This window comes from Protopterus annectens, chromosome 1.part1, assembly GCF_019279795.1.
Source record: "Protopterus annectens isolate FY-2018-M chromosome 1.part1, PAN1.0, whole genome shotgun sequence".
Taxonomy (NCBI): domain Eukaryota; kingdom Metazoa; phylum Chordata; order Ceratodontiformes; family Protopteridae; genus Protopterus; species Protopterus annectens.
This window is the reverse complement of record NC_056726.1, coordinates 14,393,410-14,407,589: the sequence shown is the minus strand read 5'-3', so window position 1 is coordinate 14,407,589 and position 14,180 is coordinate 14,393,410. Positions and strand designations below refer to the sequence as shown.

The following is a 14,180-nucleotide window of genomic DNA, read 5'->3' as shown; positions in this document are numbered from 1 at the left end:
CCCACTAATATGATCTGTTGTATTACCCTAATCCCTAGCCTTAATTCCTTGTGTACTCACATTGGCCTTTTCCTCTTTCTGCCACTTCCTTAAGCCCTTGTCCATATTGCTGAATATTGCATTACTGGCCCATTCCCATACCTTATTTACTCCTTCATTTTCTTTTGACTCACCTAACATGCATTTGATCTTTGTACCCAGTCCATCACAAAACACATGCTAAAGTCCAGCAGTGTCATCTGTGTTGTTAGCCCCCCCCCCCCCACACACACACACACACTTTGAACCAAACTGTGGCATATTCACTGCTGCCTAACTGCACTTTCACCTGGACATTCCTGACACTGTCCATCTCATTTAAGACCATATCCATTAGTGGCTGAATTTGTCATGGTCCAAGACTTCAACATCTACTCCTGCTGAATCATTTTATTTTATATATTTTATTTATGTTTGTTAACTGGAGTAGTGGATCTATCAAAACTGATCAATTGCAGGCCCAGATGAAATAGTCTTAGTAGATACAAAGTAACAAGAGATGCAATACATGAATTAGTTACAATTAACACACAGAAAATTCTGATGAGAAGTAAGAGTAAGAGAAATAATACCCACATTGCTTATAAGCCATGACATGCTACAAGAAAGAGAATACAGTATGCTGTAACAGTTATGAAAACAGTCTATACAGTATTTATATTAACCATGTGAAGCACAGTTCCTCCCTAGCTCAATTCAAGTGAAACTTAGACACTTGGAAGGGGAACAGGACATTCATCCCTGTTTTGGCTCCTATGTCTCTAATGGACACAGTCAGCCTCTACATAGTTCATCCCAGTGGCCCCTGCTTGTAAATGTTTCACCTCCCAAGCCCCTGGTTACACTTATCAAGGGTACCAGAACTTGTTAGAGATTTGGGGTACGTGGCTAGGCTTAAAAAGGCCCCTATTGTCATTAGTCTACTAAACACCTATGATCCTATGAACGTATTATCAAAGAAGCCTGAATCTAGAAATGTTGGTCTTTTGCTTGGAGATTCAGCTTTCTCTCATGACTGCAACCCTCTTCCTCCTACCTCACACCTTTATTCTTTCCTCCAAACTTGCTGTGTCCGTCTGGGGGCTAATGTACTTTATCAGTCCACCATCACACCTCCCTCTGCATTGACTGTCTACCCTTACTCTAGGTTCTGAATCTCCTCCCTTTCTTGTCCCCTTCATGAGATGGTGTTATTCCTCTTTTACAATCTCACACTTGAGGCCTTCCTTGGTGTGTTGCTACTCCACCTTCATCTCTCCATTTCCTGTCATTCCTTAACAACCAATAGTAAAACAGCTCTTTGTCCCGCCCCTGTTATCAACAGCCTGTATTTCTTTAATACCAGCAATGTCAGCCTTGACCTCCTGCATTAGTATCTGTAGCTTCTCCAGCTCCTTACATAGACACATGGCATTGTATATTAATACTACCCAGCATTGCTCCAATTCACTAGTTTGTCACTCTGCTATGTTATTTTTCCCTTTTTCCCATTGCTCTCCTACCAAAGTAGTTGCTCACTTTTACTGCCTTTTTGAAATGTCCTCACCAACCCCCCTTTATTTTTACTTCATCTGCAGGGCTAGCCTGATAGCTCTTCTACCTGCATCTGGTTGGACAATTTGTTTGGTTGGGCAAGAGAGCCCTGCTACCAATTCTTTCCTGCCCAGATAGCCCATTGGCCCATTCATTCCTCAGTGGTGAGAGTTGAGTGATTTGGAGAAGGCCAGGTTGCTGGTTCTGCAGAGTAGTCCACCTATCTCCTAATAAAGCACCCCTTGTGCCAGATCTCTGAGCTCTGATACATGTTGCCTGCCACAGGGAGCATGCCTCCATATGCACACGTAGCTACCTGCATATGCATAGTGGCCGCATGTACTCAGAGGCTTGTGCTCCATGAGTGCAATGTGAAGTGCTACCACTTGGTGTCACTCAAGTAGCCAGAGAGGAACTACCTCTTCCCCTCCTCCCAAGGTAGTTGAGCCAGCAGTGCGCACTCACTTCCATAATCACTGGCCGGCTCTGTCAGGTGCCCAAACTGCTAATCAAACTTGGATTGCCTCGGTCTTAGAGCTTTGTCCCTCTGTGTTACCAGAGCTGACTCCCCTTCCCTCTTTGTTTAAACTTACAGTTATTGAAATGCACTCTTTTGGCCCAGCTGCAAGCCCCACTGTGCCTACATGGCTACAATGGAACCTTTACATGGCATACAACTGGTCAATCTGCCATGTCTCTCACCATTCTATTAGTTTCAAGCAGTTCTTCCTCATCTACTACCACAGCCAGTCATTGTACTGCCTAATCCTCTCCTTCTTCATTGCCTCTTCTCTTCTTAAATTTAACGTTCCCCCTCCAATTCCATTGTCCAGTCCTCCTACTAAATGTGTTAGTGACTTACTTCCTATGGCTCACTTCCTGTGTTTGTATATCATCCCTTTCTGACCCTTCATCCACTCTTCCTGCAAGCCCTTTCCATTGTTATAATACCTTTTACCCTATGACCTCTTCCACTGACTGTATGCCTCTCGCTGCCGTTTTTCTCCTGCTGTCCTCATTAGGTTGATTCCTAAATTGTTACCGCCTTCTTTGTCTCCCCTTCACCACTTGTCCCTGTACCTTGTATGTCTTTCCTTGTTCTTTCTTTCATGACTGCATCTCATATTTTCTCCTTTCATGTTTCTTTGTGGCATTACTTGCCTCTAGTCGCTTGGTAACCTGTACTTATGTCCTCTTTTCCTTTTACTCCCACCCACTTTTTTCAGCCCATCATACTTATTGGAATCCTCTTACCTCCTTTTCAGTCCCACTGTAGCTTTTATTGCCATATTAGTCAGTCCACTAACATGTAGCTCCCATAGTCTATCCTGAAGTCCTCCCATTTTCCTGTAGGCATCATGTCTTCTGCCTGTCCAAAACTCCCTAATTCAGACGGCTGTACCATATGCTGAGCATCACCCATCCCTTTCCCTCTGTTTTTCCCAATGTGTCCTGCTCCTTTTATGTTGTTTCAGTCACATATTCATTATTTCTTTCTTTTTAATATATTGTCTATATATACACACACACACACACACACACACACACAATCATAAATGGGTATAAGGGTGTAATATGTTCAAAAGAAAACACCCAAAGTTGACTGCAAAATTTTCAAATTTTTGACATCATAATGCTTAAAGCAAGGAATTCAGCACTTTACTAGGCATGCACAGAGAAATGGCAAAATTGTATTTGTTGAAAAAAAAAAGGTACTTCTTTATATATAATAATAACTCTGACATTGCACAAACACAGAGTAAGACCATATCCTGCTTAGTCAATCATGTGTGGTCGACTAAATAGCTGTCGATCTTACACATACATATATATATATATATATATATATATATATATATATATATATATATATATATACACATACACACACATGTATATATAGAGAGACTGAGAGTTTATTTACTTCCTAAGATGCTTTTCTTAATTAAATAACAAAGATACGATTTTTAACTCGTATACAACTCAGACTCACCTTTTGAGCAAATTATTTACACCAGTGTTTATTCATTGGCCAATTTGCCTATAACTTCTGCCTAACAAGTTAAGCTAGGACATTGCACTCATGAAGATATAAAGAAAGAGGAGCACTTGCAGTGAGTAGAAAAGATTTATGAGGTTCTACGTAATGAAACTTTAAGGAAAAAAAAAAGAGTCAGGAAATTGTGTGGGACCAATATTAGCCATAGGTGGCCATAATAAGGGAGTAATATGAACAGTACAAAAGTTGCACATTGAAAGGAATGCCATACTGATACAATAAATGTACACATTCTGGAAATTTATGAATATTTAATTGGCATTATAATTACTTTATAAATTGCATTCCGTTACTGCGAGACTTACAAAATGTCTTGCAGTCTTTTACTAGTCTAACACAGGAATATTGGCATCTAATCATATATTTAATAAAGCATTTTTTTTTCTAGTTTGGGTGAACTATCTGTATCTACCCTGGACCAAAACAAACTACACTCTGTGCTGTCATTAGTGAAGGCAAAAACAGATGTCATGACAATGATTCAAGAAGCCAAGGCTGAAGCGGAGGTAAGCCAAATGGAAACAGTGTTAGAAGGTCAAACAGAAGATCAAACTTTTTTGAGTATTAGAACATCTAATAATTCAAATTTGCTACCCTTGTTATGTTTCCTTAATTATATGCTCTTAAACTATCAAATGTGCATTGTTTCTTCTCTAAATGGTCAGTTTTAAAGTTCTATCAGTATGCATCACCTGAACCAATAGTAAACATGAGTGTCACAGTTTAATTGGAGGTGTGTTCTCTGTCTTTTCCTAGATTCCACACTAGTATGCCTAAATTTGACTTTGGTACTCTGTGATCTCATAACCAAATCCCTTCAGTACACTCAGCATTTGAATTATTTGTGTAGACAGTCCTTTTACTTAATTTCATCCTCCAGCAGCCATTGCATCTACATGTTGAAATTGTAATAATCCCTTAATCATGTATCTTTTTCTTAGCCTTCTATGTAGCACTGAATTGAATACATTGCTAAGATATGGGTATATCATAACCATCAAAGCTCTGCAGCTTTGGCAAGATCTCTGTGCTGCCTACTTTCCTGTAACTAAACTGTGTGTTTCATTGTCTCTTTCTTAAAACGGCTTTCCAGTGGCTTAACTTACAGAAAATGTTATGCTTGCAGGTCTGTAAATTCACAGGCAACTCCTGTTACCTCTGTTACTTAACCAAGTCACTGCTTGATGCTGACAACTTTCTTCATTCAGGAGTCAGTTAAGCATATGGCTGAAGTTTGTTCTTAAGACTACTGGCCCATCGCTGCAAATGCATCCTGCCAGGACCAGGTTCTTTGTATAATTTCTCAAGAGCCTTCCAACCTCCTTTCCTTCTGAAACTCATCAGTCTTAAAATAGACACAATGTCTTTCAACTCCTAACTCTGGTTACTTCCTTCATTGTCTTCTGTAAATACTTAATAAGGAACAATTAATTTTAATCTGTTTTCCATTATATACTTAACATGATGCACTTAATTATTAATTTAATAATATTATACTTATATATTTTATAATTTTTGCCTTGAGAATAGGTTTTCTTTTTTTACTTAATCATGCACCCTTTTAGTGTCTTGTTTGATAGTAACTTTTTTTAAGTAATTTTCTTACTTATTCTTGCATTTCTGTCATTTTACTAATATGTTCTGTTTCTTAATCTTCTTCTCCCAGTCACTGTAATAAAATATGAACTTTTTGTAACTTTAATTATTCTAATCATTTATTTCCACTCTCAGTCCAGTATTGCAGGTACTTGCTACATGGTATTTTATTGGCTTTTTCTCCTATTTTTCAAGATCCTCTCATCGTACTGTTGTCCAAATGCACACAAACACATACATACACACACTCCTTTGAGATGCAAGATTATATATTTTTATGTACAATGAAACTCTCCTGCAACTCTTATCTGCCATTTTGTTTTGTATTTGCAAAAGTATGGGGTCCTATTCCTTTTATTCTCTAAATTTAACTGAAATTAGTGAAAAATGTTTCCTTTTCCTAGTTGTTTCTCTGTATTACTGCATGTTAGAATACCTTGCGTTATATTATCGTAACTATCAGACTCTATCCTTTTGCTATTAGCTGAGAGTTTCTTCTAGTTTATCTCTTCAGCAGATAAGTGACCTGTCAGAATCACCATCCCTTTGAGGCATACATGTAAAAGCTTTACATTGATTGAAATGAATAGTTCATTTGTATCAACATATTCCACAGTGTCAACATGTCTTGTTTTTCAAAGACATATTTTGATGTATATTTTATTTGTACATTTGGAAAATATCTGCTTCATTTTCACTGTGCATTTGACTTGCTTGTTTTACCATCTCTTCTTATTTTGCTTTTTCAAGAATTATGTCACTGTTTACTGCAAACTTCCAATCTATATAGAATTACATTTACATGTGCCATTATATCCATTTTATGTGTACAGTTTTTCTCTGGCATTCTGATTTAATACATGGCTTGTTTTCTGTACCATGCTCAGAGCCATCCATAACTCCTCTCATAAACAAAGTTACTTGTATATGTTCAGAAATGTAGACATACATCACCTATAGAACAACTCCAGCACAAGACATAGGCAGCATTGCCCTTGTAGCCTGTCAGATTGTAGATTTTTGTAACCCATAAGAATCACTTAGGAGATGACAAGACATTCCAGATTTTTACCTTCCCTTTCAGAGAACCAGTGGATTGTTTAATTATGCTTTCTGGATGTTTTCAAAAGTTTAACATGGTTTGTTTTGTCTTTCATTTTTAAACCCAGACATCTCCATAAACAAATTGTCTGAAGGTAACATACAAGTCAGGATGAGATCCTCTTTAACGTGTCTATAACATATAGAGAAGAAGCTGATATCTTTCAGTTTACATAAGATTTGTACTCATCAGATTTGTTTTCTATGTTATGAAATAGTTTACTGAACTTCTTGTAGACATTTTCTAATATAATGGTACAAGCTATTTTGAATGGGAGCCATAGATACTGACTATATATTTGGGGGGTCTGCATTAATTCATATCCAAATTCATTGACTTAATATATTTTTGACTCAACCAAATAACATTGCAGTCATTTGCAATTTGATCTGTATTGTATTCAGATGTCAGATTTATTTCTACCATTTATAACCCAGGTCCAGATCTTCACTTATCTAGTTAAATACCCATACTTAAAATTAATCATCTGAAAGGTTATTTTACAAGAAAATGTTTTTTCCAACACTGATATTCATATTATTTTGTTGGCCCATGTGACTTGGTTTACTAAACAAGACTGAAGTATACCCTGATTTGTTGTATTAAATCATATGCATTTGGGCAAAAACAATACCCAATTAAAAAGAAAGCTTTTAGATACAAATACTAAAGTGGTAGGGACCTAAGATAGATTTCTGTGAAACCCCACTTCCATAACTTAAACTGCTGCCACTGTTGGGTCTTACAAATTAATGCATCAAGCCCTCTTTAACTGTGCAGCAATCCAACTAAGTAGTCTAGTTTAAAGGTCTATACTTAACAACTTAGTTACCAACAACCTATTGTGTGCTGTCAAAAGATGTAGATCAGTACAAACAAAATGTTTTCTGTGGCAGTGATGATGATAGTGTAAATTAGTACTGATAACATGTACCTCTCCTTGGTATAGGCGTAATTATATATGTCATGCTTCTAAGTTCATTTTGTAAATTACTGAATGCCAATGATTGCATCACTTTGCTCATATTTAACAGCAGTCTAATTGGTCTATAATTTTTTGATTGTCATTTGAGCTTTTACCCTTATGCAATGATTTAATTATAGCTGATTTCCAGTCGGACAGTACCTGAGACTGATTAATGCTGGCATCAAAAATTAATTTTAATGCTGTTACAACTTCATCCCAAAGTGTTCTTAGGTCTTTGTTGCATATGTCATCACAAACATCTGCTTTTGTAAAACCCAGTTTCTGTAAGAGACCAGGAATTTCATCCTAGACAAATCCATATCCTAACACTTAAGAATATTGCTATCCACTTGAAACTTAGACAAATTGTAGCCATATGTATATGTGAAGAAGTTTGTAAAGGCTGCAGCAATTTCATTTACTTTCTTATAAGTTGTACCACAGTGCTTAAGGAAGGTCAGTTGCCACCTAGTTTGCTGTGTTCTCCTATGATATTTAAAAATGCCTTTCTTATTACATTTTATACTACACTTCTGTTAAGATTTTTCCTCATACTATATCTGGTTTCTTTTTGAACTAGCTTTTATCTTTTGTATTAAGATAATTAACTGTAGCCTTAATGATACTCATCCTTCCAATCCAAATTTTCACATAACTTATGTCTGACCTTAATTTAGTCTTCTAGACTCCTATAGCACCCATAAAGTTGATGTATCTCCCACCAGTCACAGACACCCTCCTTTTCTTCTTAAATTTGTACTTTGAGTCTTCTAACAAAATGCACATTTCAGATACAGTTTTACCTTCAAATATAGTATGTATGCTATCGTATTTAGATAGATGTCTGTACAATCTGCATATATATTTGACAGTGATAACAGAACGATCGCTGCCTGACAGTGGTGGGAACATTTGACATTTGTATGACAAGATGTGTTCTGTAATACAGATGATATGGAATATATTTTTGTCCCGGTCTGCTTATTGGCTACATGTGTAAAATTACCAGCATCTAAGAATCTGCTTAATGTAGATAAAATATTATTTTACAGGTCTGTAAGCCCCCATTTTACTCCCAGAAGATGCAAGTATCTTGCAGTTATTTGCACTTGCAATATGAATAAAGTCAATTATTTAAATTCAATGATTTGTTTGAATTTAGGTGATCTAAATATCCTTTCCTCACATTGACTAAGGCACATGTACAATCAATAAGATTAGTAAAGTTATCAAAACAGTGAAACTCAGAGACTGTTAAAGATTTCTTCACAGGCAGTGTAACTCCCACCCCTTTTGTCTTTTCCAATGTTTCTGCTACTTTTGGAGGAATTATATATAGAGAAAAGTACATTGTCCAGTCTGTCTCCCTAAGCTATGCATCAGTTATAGCAGCAACTTGTACATTATGAATGAATAAACAACATCCAGTAGCAAATCTCCTGCTCTTCAGACTGCGTACATTTGTGGTTAAAATATTTAATGATCTAACCCTTATTATCCAAGTTGGCCAGAACTTTGAAAAAACAATAGTCATTAATTAAAATTCCTTTCTAATATCAGTTGCTAATATAGTCTCCCCAGCTTTTGGCAAGTGGAGTCCATCCCTTGCCAAAAACTATCCATGTACTGAGATGCTAGGATGTGGGATGATCCATTTAACATTGAGACTTTGGCTGTGTAAGTAACTATGTAAGCATTAACCCACTCTATTTCATTGTTGAACACTGGTTTAGTAAATGCGTATATGCAGGATTTTAAAAAAAAACTATACTCATATTTACTACTATTACTATTTCTACAAATTGCAACTTTGTCTTGCTATAGTCCATAAATCATGTATAAATTAATTTTCTCATAAGTAAATTTAAGGGAAAGTTACCAACATTCCAGTAGAAATGTATTTAGTATTCTGCATTTAATGGAAACTAGCATTCCAAATATACCTTTTAAAATTGCTGTAGTTAGAGGCAACTCTATCTACACTTAAAGCAACAGTTTACCCAGTGACCACAGTCCAAGAGCCAGTTAAATAATGCAGCTCTTAGAGGATCCTGTACCACTGCCATGATTCTGAGTAGGTTTAAAGAAAAAAAAAACAGATGTAAACATAAGAGGGAATAAATGCTTAAACCTACAGTAGAATTCTAGCAAAGGGTATCACATTGCAGTGTTGAACAGTTCCCACAACAGCTACAATACCTGCAGAAAGAAGCTTAGGAACTGAATCAAGATAATGCTACTATTTGTAAGTGGCAAATCCTTACTGAGAATGAGTGCTGTAAATCCCCCATCATAGCTACAGATTCCTCTGCAAAGGAAATACAGCTCAAAATATTAAATCTGCATTAACCTCTTTAGTGTTTAGGTGCAGGCACTTTAATCTTCTCTTCAGAATTAATAACTCCAACTCACTCTATACAAGGGTACTACTATTAAAGCTAACATAACACAAGGTGAGGAGGAAATCTGCATTTCTTAATATACAAATGTTGATTGAATTTCCATAATGCAAACACATGTTGTAGGCCAGATTTAAACCTCCTAACACTTCTTTGCATTCTCCATGTCCTAACTGCATGGTAACTTTCACATCATGTTGCACTGTTTTTAAAAGATCCTATATGCATTTTGTTTTGAAAATGACGAATATGTGTACTTTTGGAGTGATGGTGTATGCCTATTTATGTAAATTCTCACAGCCTTTTCCTTACATTTTTCAAGATGTCTGGAACCATAGGGGTTATTAATAAATATGAAATATGAATCTCTACATAGAAAAAAATTTTTATAGTGTCTGCATTCTCCAATAGATTAGAGTTTATTAATTCCATAGGATTCTAGGTCTTAAACTAAGTTTATATATTTTTGTAAAACACAGTAAACTACTTACATTATTAAACTTTTTGTAAACAGCTTACAATAGCTCAGCAGCTTTTATTAATCTATACATACAAGCAGTCAGCCTCAAGGAGTTAATCTAGCTGAGAGCATTCACTGTCCACAGAGTTTTTTTGTCTTGTTTCTTTCATCATTCATTTTGTTTTTTTGTAATGTCTCTTGGTCTGCACATTTCACATACTTTGTTTTAAGTTAAATGTACACCTCTAAGTAGTCTTTCTGTTGAAGGAAGTCTCCAAATAAGCACCATTTTTTTCATCATAAATGATTTCTATTCATCTTTCAAACAAAATATTCTTGCCATCTACCTCTCAAATATGAAACATGTCTCCTCAGCATCAAACAAATAGAGCAGTATTCCTCAGTTTCAGTTTTAGATCTTGCAAATCTTTTTGCAGTCTGAGAAATCTCACAAAATTGACATCATCTACAACATCACAGGGTCACACAGAAAATAATTTATATAACAGCACAAAATAGCTATATAACATAACAGCATTTGTTTATTATTTTAAGAAAAGGTTAGGATCAAGTCTAACATGCTCATGAAAGTCATGCAAACTGAACTATGCTTTCAAAATAATTTAATAAAGGTATAATTTAAAAAAATATTTAAAAAAACATTTAATACAAAAAAAACAAAAAACAAAAAAGAAAAAAAACAGGTTAAACACTTTTTTCCCATAACAGAACATTTAAAATTCATGAAATTGTTCAGAAGCTTGTGTAATAAAAGAAAAAGAAAAAAAGAAGAAAGAAGAGTGAATATACTACCTACAATCGGATAAAACATAAATTCAGAACACTGCCATTATACGTCACCGAAGAGACGATATGCAATAGTGACCTGGTCCATAAACAGTACACACTGAGAAAGAAAAGGATGCTTGTTAGAAATTTTCAACAAATGAATTTTAGAATGTTGGTTTGGTCAGTTCACTTGATGGTATAAAATAATAATAAATAATTCTAACCAGTTAGAGTGGTGTGGGACATTTGTACTGTACAGATGATCACTATGTAGCAGAAAACATTTTATTTTTTCAATTTCTGTATGGAGCCATCCTTTGAATTTCCCTAGTTGTATCACACACATTTTTTCTTAACTAATGATTTTTCTAAGGCACCAAATTGAAAAGTTGGTGCCTTTTTCTTAGCCCAGTCAAATGCTCTATTATTAGTTTATCATCAAAAAACAAAACTGAGTAATCTGTTTCCTTACATATTGTGCAGTTTCCTCAGAGATTACAATAAATTTCAAATGTATTTGCTCATCATTGTCAAATTGAAAAGTACTATGCACTGATAGCACCTTTTCTGCAATAAGTGAAGGAAAAGGTTATATTTGACCATCGTTGTTGGTAAATATGATTGAAAGTACTGTGAAATTTGTTATTTACTTACTAGGGGTTGTCCTGCACTGTGAGTTCTGTTGGTGTTTTCTATATGTCTGTGATTTTTGGAATATTATTAGCACTAACTTGTTATAGTTCATTAAGTATATATGCCCCAAGCACACAGTTTTTGTTTCATTCTGTTATAATATCTGGGTATCTCGTACACTGCTCATTCAAGAAATACTATCTATTTCCTTATTTTTTTACCATTGCAGTATTCTGAAAAGTTCATTGTTTCTAACAGTTTTGATTATATATCTTACTGATTCACCATAACTTGATGTATTGACATCGGTCAATGAACAACAAAAAATTATTATTAAGCCTTTACTAAGGATAATGAGTTATCACAATTTGTTTGTTTGTGTCTTTCGGCTTTTCCCGCTAATGATTGGCAGTAGAGTTTTACGTGCTGGCTTGCCGGGCCTAACGCACAACCTTCCACGAAGGAAGGCCCATTCACGCATGTCGCTACACAGAACACGCTCTGAGGATCGAACGGGCAATGTCTAACTGTGAGGCGACAATGCTACCGCAGCACCACCACCGCAGTATCACAATACCTGTATTAAAGGGTAGAATCATGGATACCAAGAAAAGTGAGTTTCCCTGCATTTTTTATTTCAAAATTATAAAAAAAATATGGTTTTAATAGCATGTCTTCTCACTCTCATGCCTCTCCCTTAGTGAAAGGCTGTAGCTAACCAAGCCATTCAGAGTTTTTATGAGATATAGACTGAAAGAGAAAAGCAAATATCTGTGTTTACTAAACTACTAGTAAAGATGCCATATATGTCTGTAGCAGTACTGTAGCTAGGGCAGGGTGAGTGGGGCAACTGCCCCAGGTGCAAAGTGTTGGGGATGTGGTCAGCCAATACCAATCTGGCTTTAATGGAATACCATCTTTTAAAAAACAGTTTTGCATTTGTGGTCAAACCAGAGTAATGTAGCACTCCATGTGTGGTCTAAACTATAGTTTGCTACATCTAAAAGGAAAAAAAATAAATAAATAAAATACATTTTTTTTATTTATTTTACATTTGTTGACCAGGAAAGTCTAACTGGAACAAGGTCCATTTACAGCGGAGGCCCGGGGAGAAAAGCTCCACATTAGTTAAACAGTAATTGCAAAAGGTCATAAGTCAAGCAAAAAATAATCACACAAGAAATAACACATATTTAGAATGGATTTGTTCCAAGCAAGCTTAAATTGCAGAAAGTTAGGCCCCAGATGGCAGTCAGCTGAGGAGTTTCCACGCTGTAGCATGTAGACAGTTAGAAGAAGTAAAGAGGAAAGTAAGAAGGAGTGGAAGAGAGTAGGAAAGTATTTATGTAATGCATGGACAGAGCCAGGAATCCATACGATGTGACTTATGAAACTCTCTTTAACTAAAACCTGAGCACTGTAGTGCTCCGTGCTGGCAGGGTATACACTGTAGCAACTGTTTGCTACATCTGTACCAACCAGTTTATTACAGCTTAAAAGAAGATTTTTTTTTATTTTATTATATGTTGAAAGAGGATTGGGGGCAAGGCACAGAAATGAGACCTGAATGGCTGGGGCAGTAGAGGGCCATGTCTTGCATCTGGCTACTTGTTTAGTGTGCCATTTCCAGGAACATCTGATTTTTTTGTTGTTGTTGTTGGGAGAGCTGGAGGAGGATCTATCTAGCTGTAATAATTGTAGTTACCTACTTATTACAGTGAAGTGCTTTTTTCTTGTTTTATTTTTTTTTTTTTTGTTTTTTTTTGCTGTTCAGTGGAAGAGCTGAGGTGACTGTAACTGTAAGAAGATGCTTTGGAACAGGATCCCAGTTCGTATTAGGCAGAGCCCCTCACTGACTCTCTTCAAGAGAAATCTTGATGAGTGGATGGGAGATCGTAAGTTTACCCCAGGGGTCACATCTGTGCCACTGCTAGACAGGCTATTATATAAGGGGACCTTCATTGTGCCACTACTAGACAGAGGCACAGTATTCTAGATTTATTCTGTACATTTTTGTACCATTTCATGGGGTGGCAAAAGCCACATCGCTATGGCTAGGCTTACAAATGCCCCAGGGCAGATAGCCTAGTACTATACTATGAAACTATAAGCCAGTCAGCTTATTACAGTAAAGTTTTTTATTTTTCACTTGATTCATGGCATCAGCTATGTTTCTGATCTGATTTACTGCAGATTTTTTAGAGTAGGGTGATTGTAGTGGACATGTATATGAGAGTCTAAATTGAAAGACATTGCTGTGACCATTATTTCATTTCCTATGATCACAGTCAGTTATCTGAGTTGGGGGAGGAGGTAAACAAATCAGAGGTGAAATCTGGGAAGGCAGTTTGTGTGAAAGCAATGGATGATTACTTTACTACTGTTTAAGATAATAAATATGGTTGCCTGAGAGGAGTATAGCATGTGTATGATAGCTGCAAGCTGAAATTATTCTATTACTTCTTTCACATTCATTGCAGTCAGACATCAGTGGTATGTACAGAAAGTGTCTGTATTTGCTGGGTTGCAGGCTGATTGTGAAAGTAGGGGACAGTTATTGATCAGTTGTGAATAGTCATTAGTAATGACCCATCAGATAGGGA

General features: G+C 36.1%; 1 protein-coding gene across 4 annotated transcripts in view; it reads left to right on the top strand.

Moving 5' to 3' along the window:
* PDZD2 (PDZ domain containing 2) overlaps window positions 1-14,180 on the top strand; it is a 2,738,687-nt gene that overhangs the window by 2,585,569 nt on the left and 138,938 nt on the right. For all 4 annotated transcript variants that reach the window (XM_044073368.1, XM_044073377.1, XM_044073386.1 and 1 more), the window contains one exon: window positions 4,020-4,137. In XM_044073368.1, coding sequence (XP_043929303.1) covers window positions 4,020-4,137 — 118 coding nt within the window. The remainder of the gene's footprint in view (window positions 1-4,019; window positions 4,138-14,180) is intronic.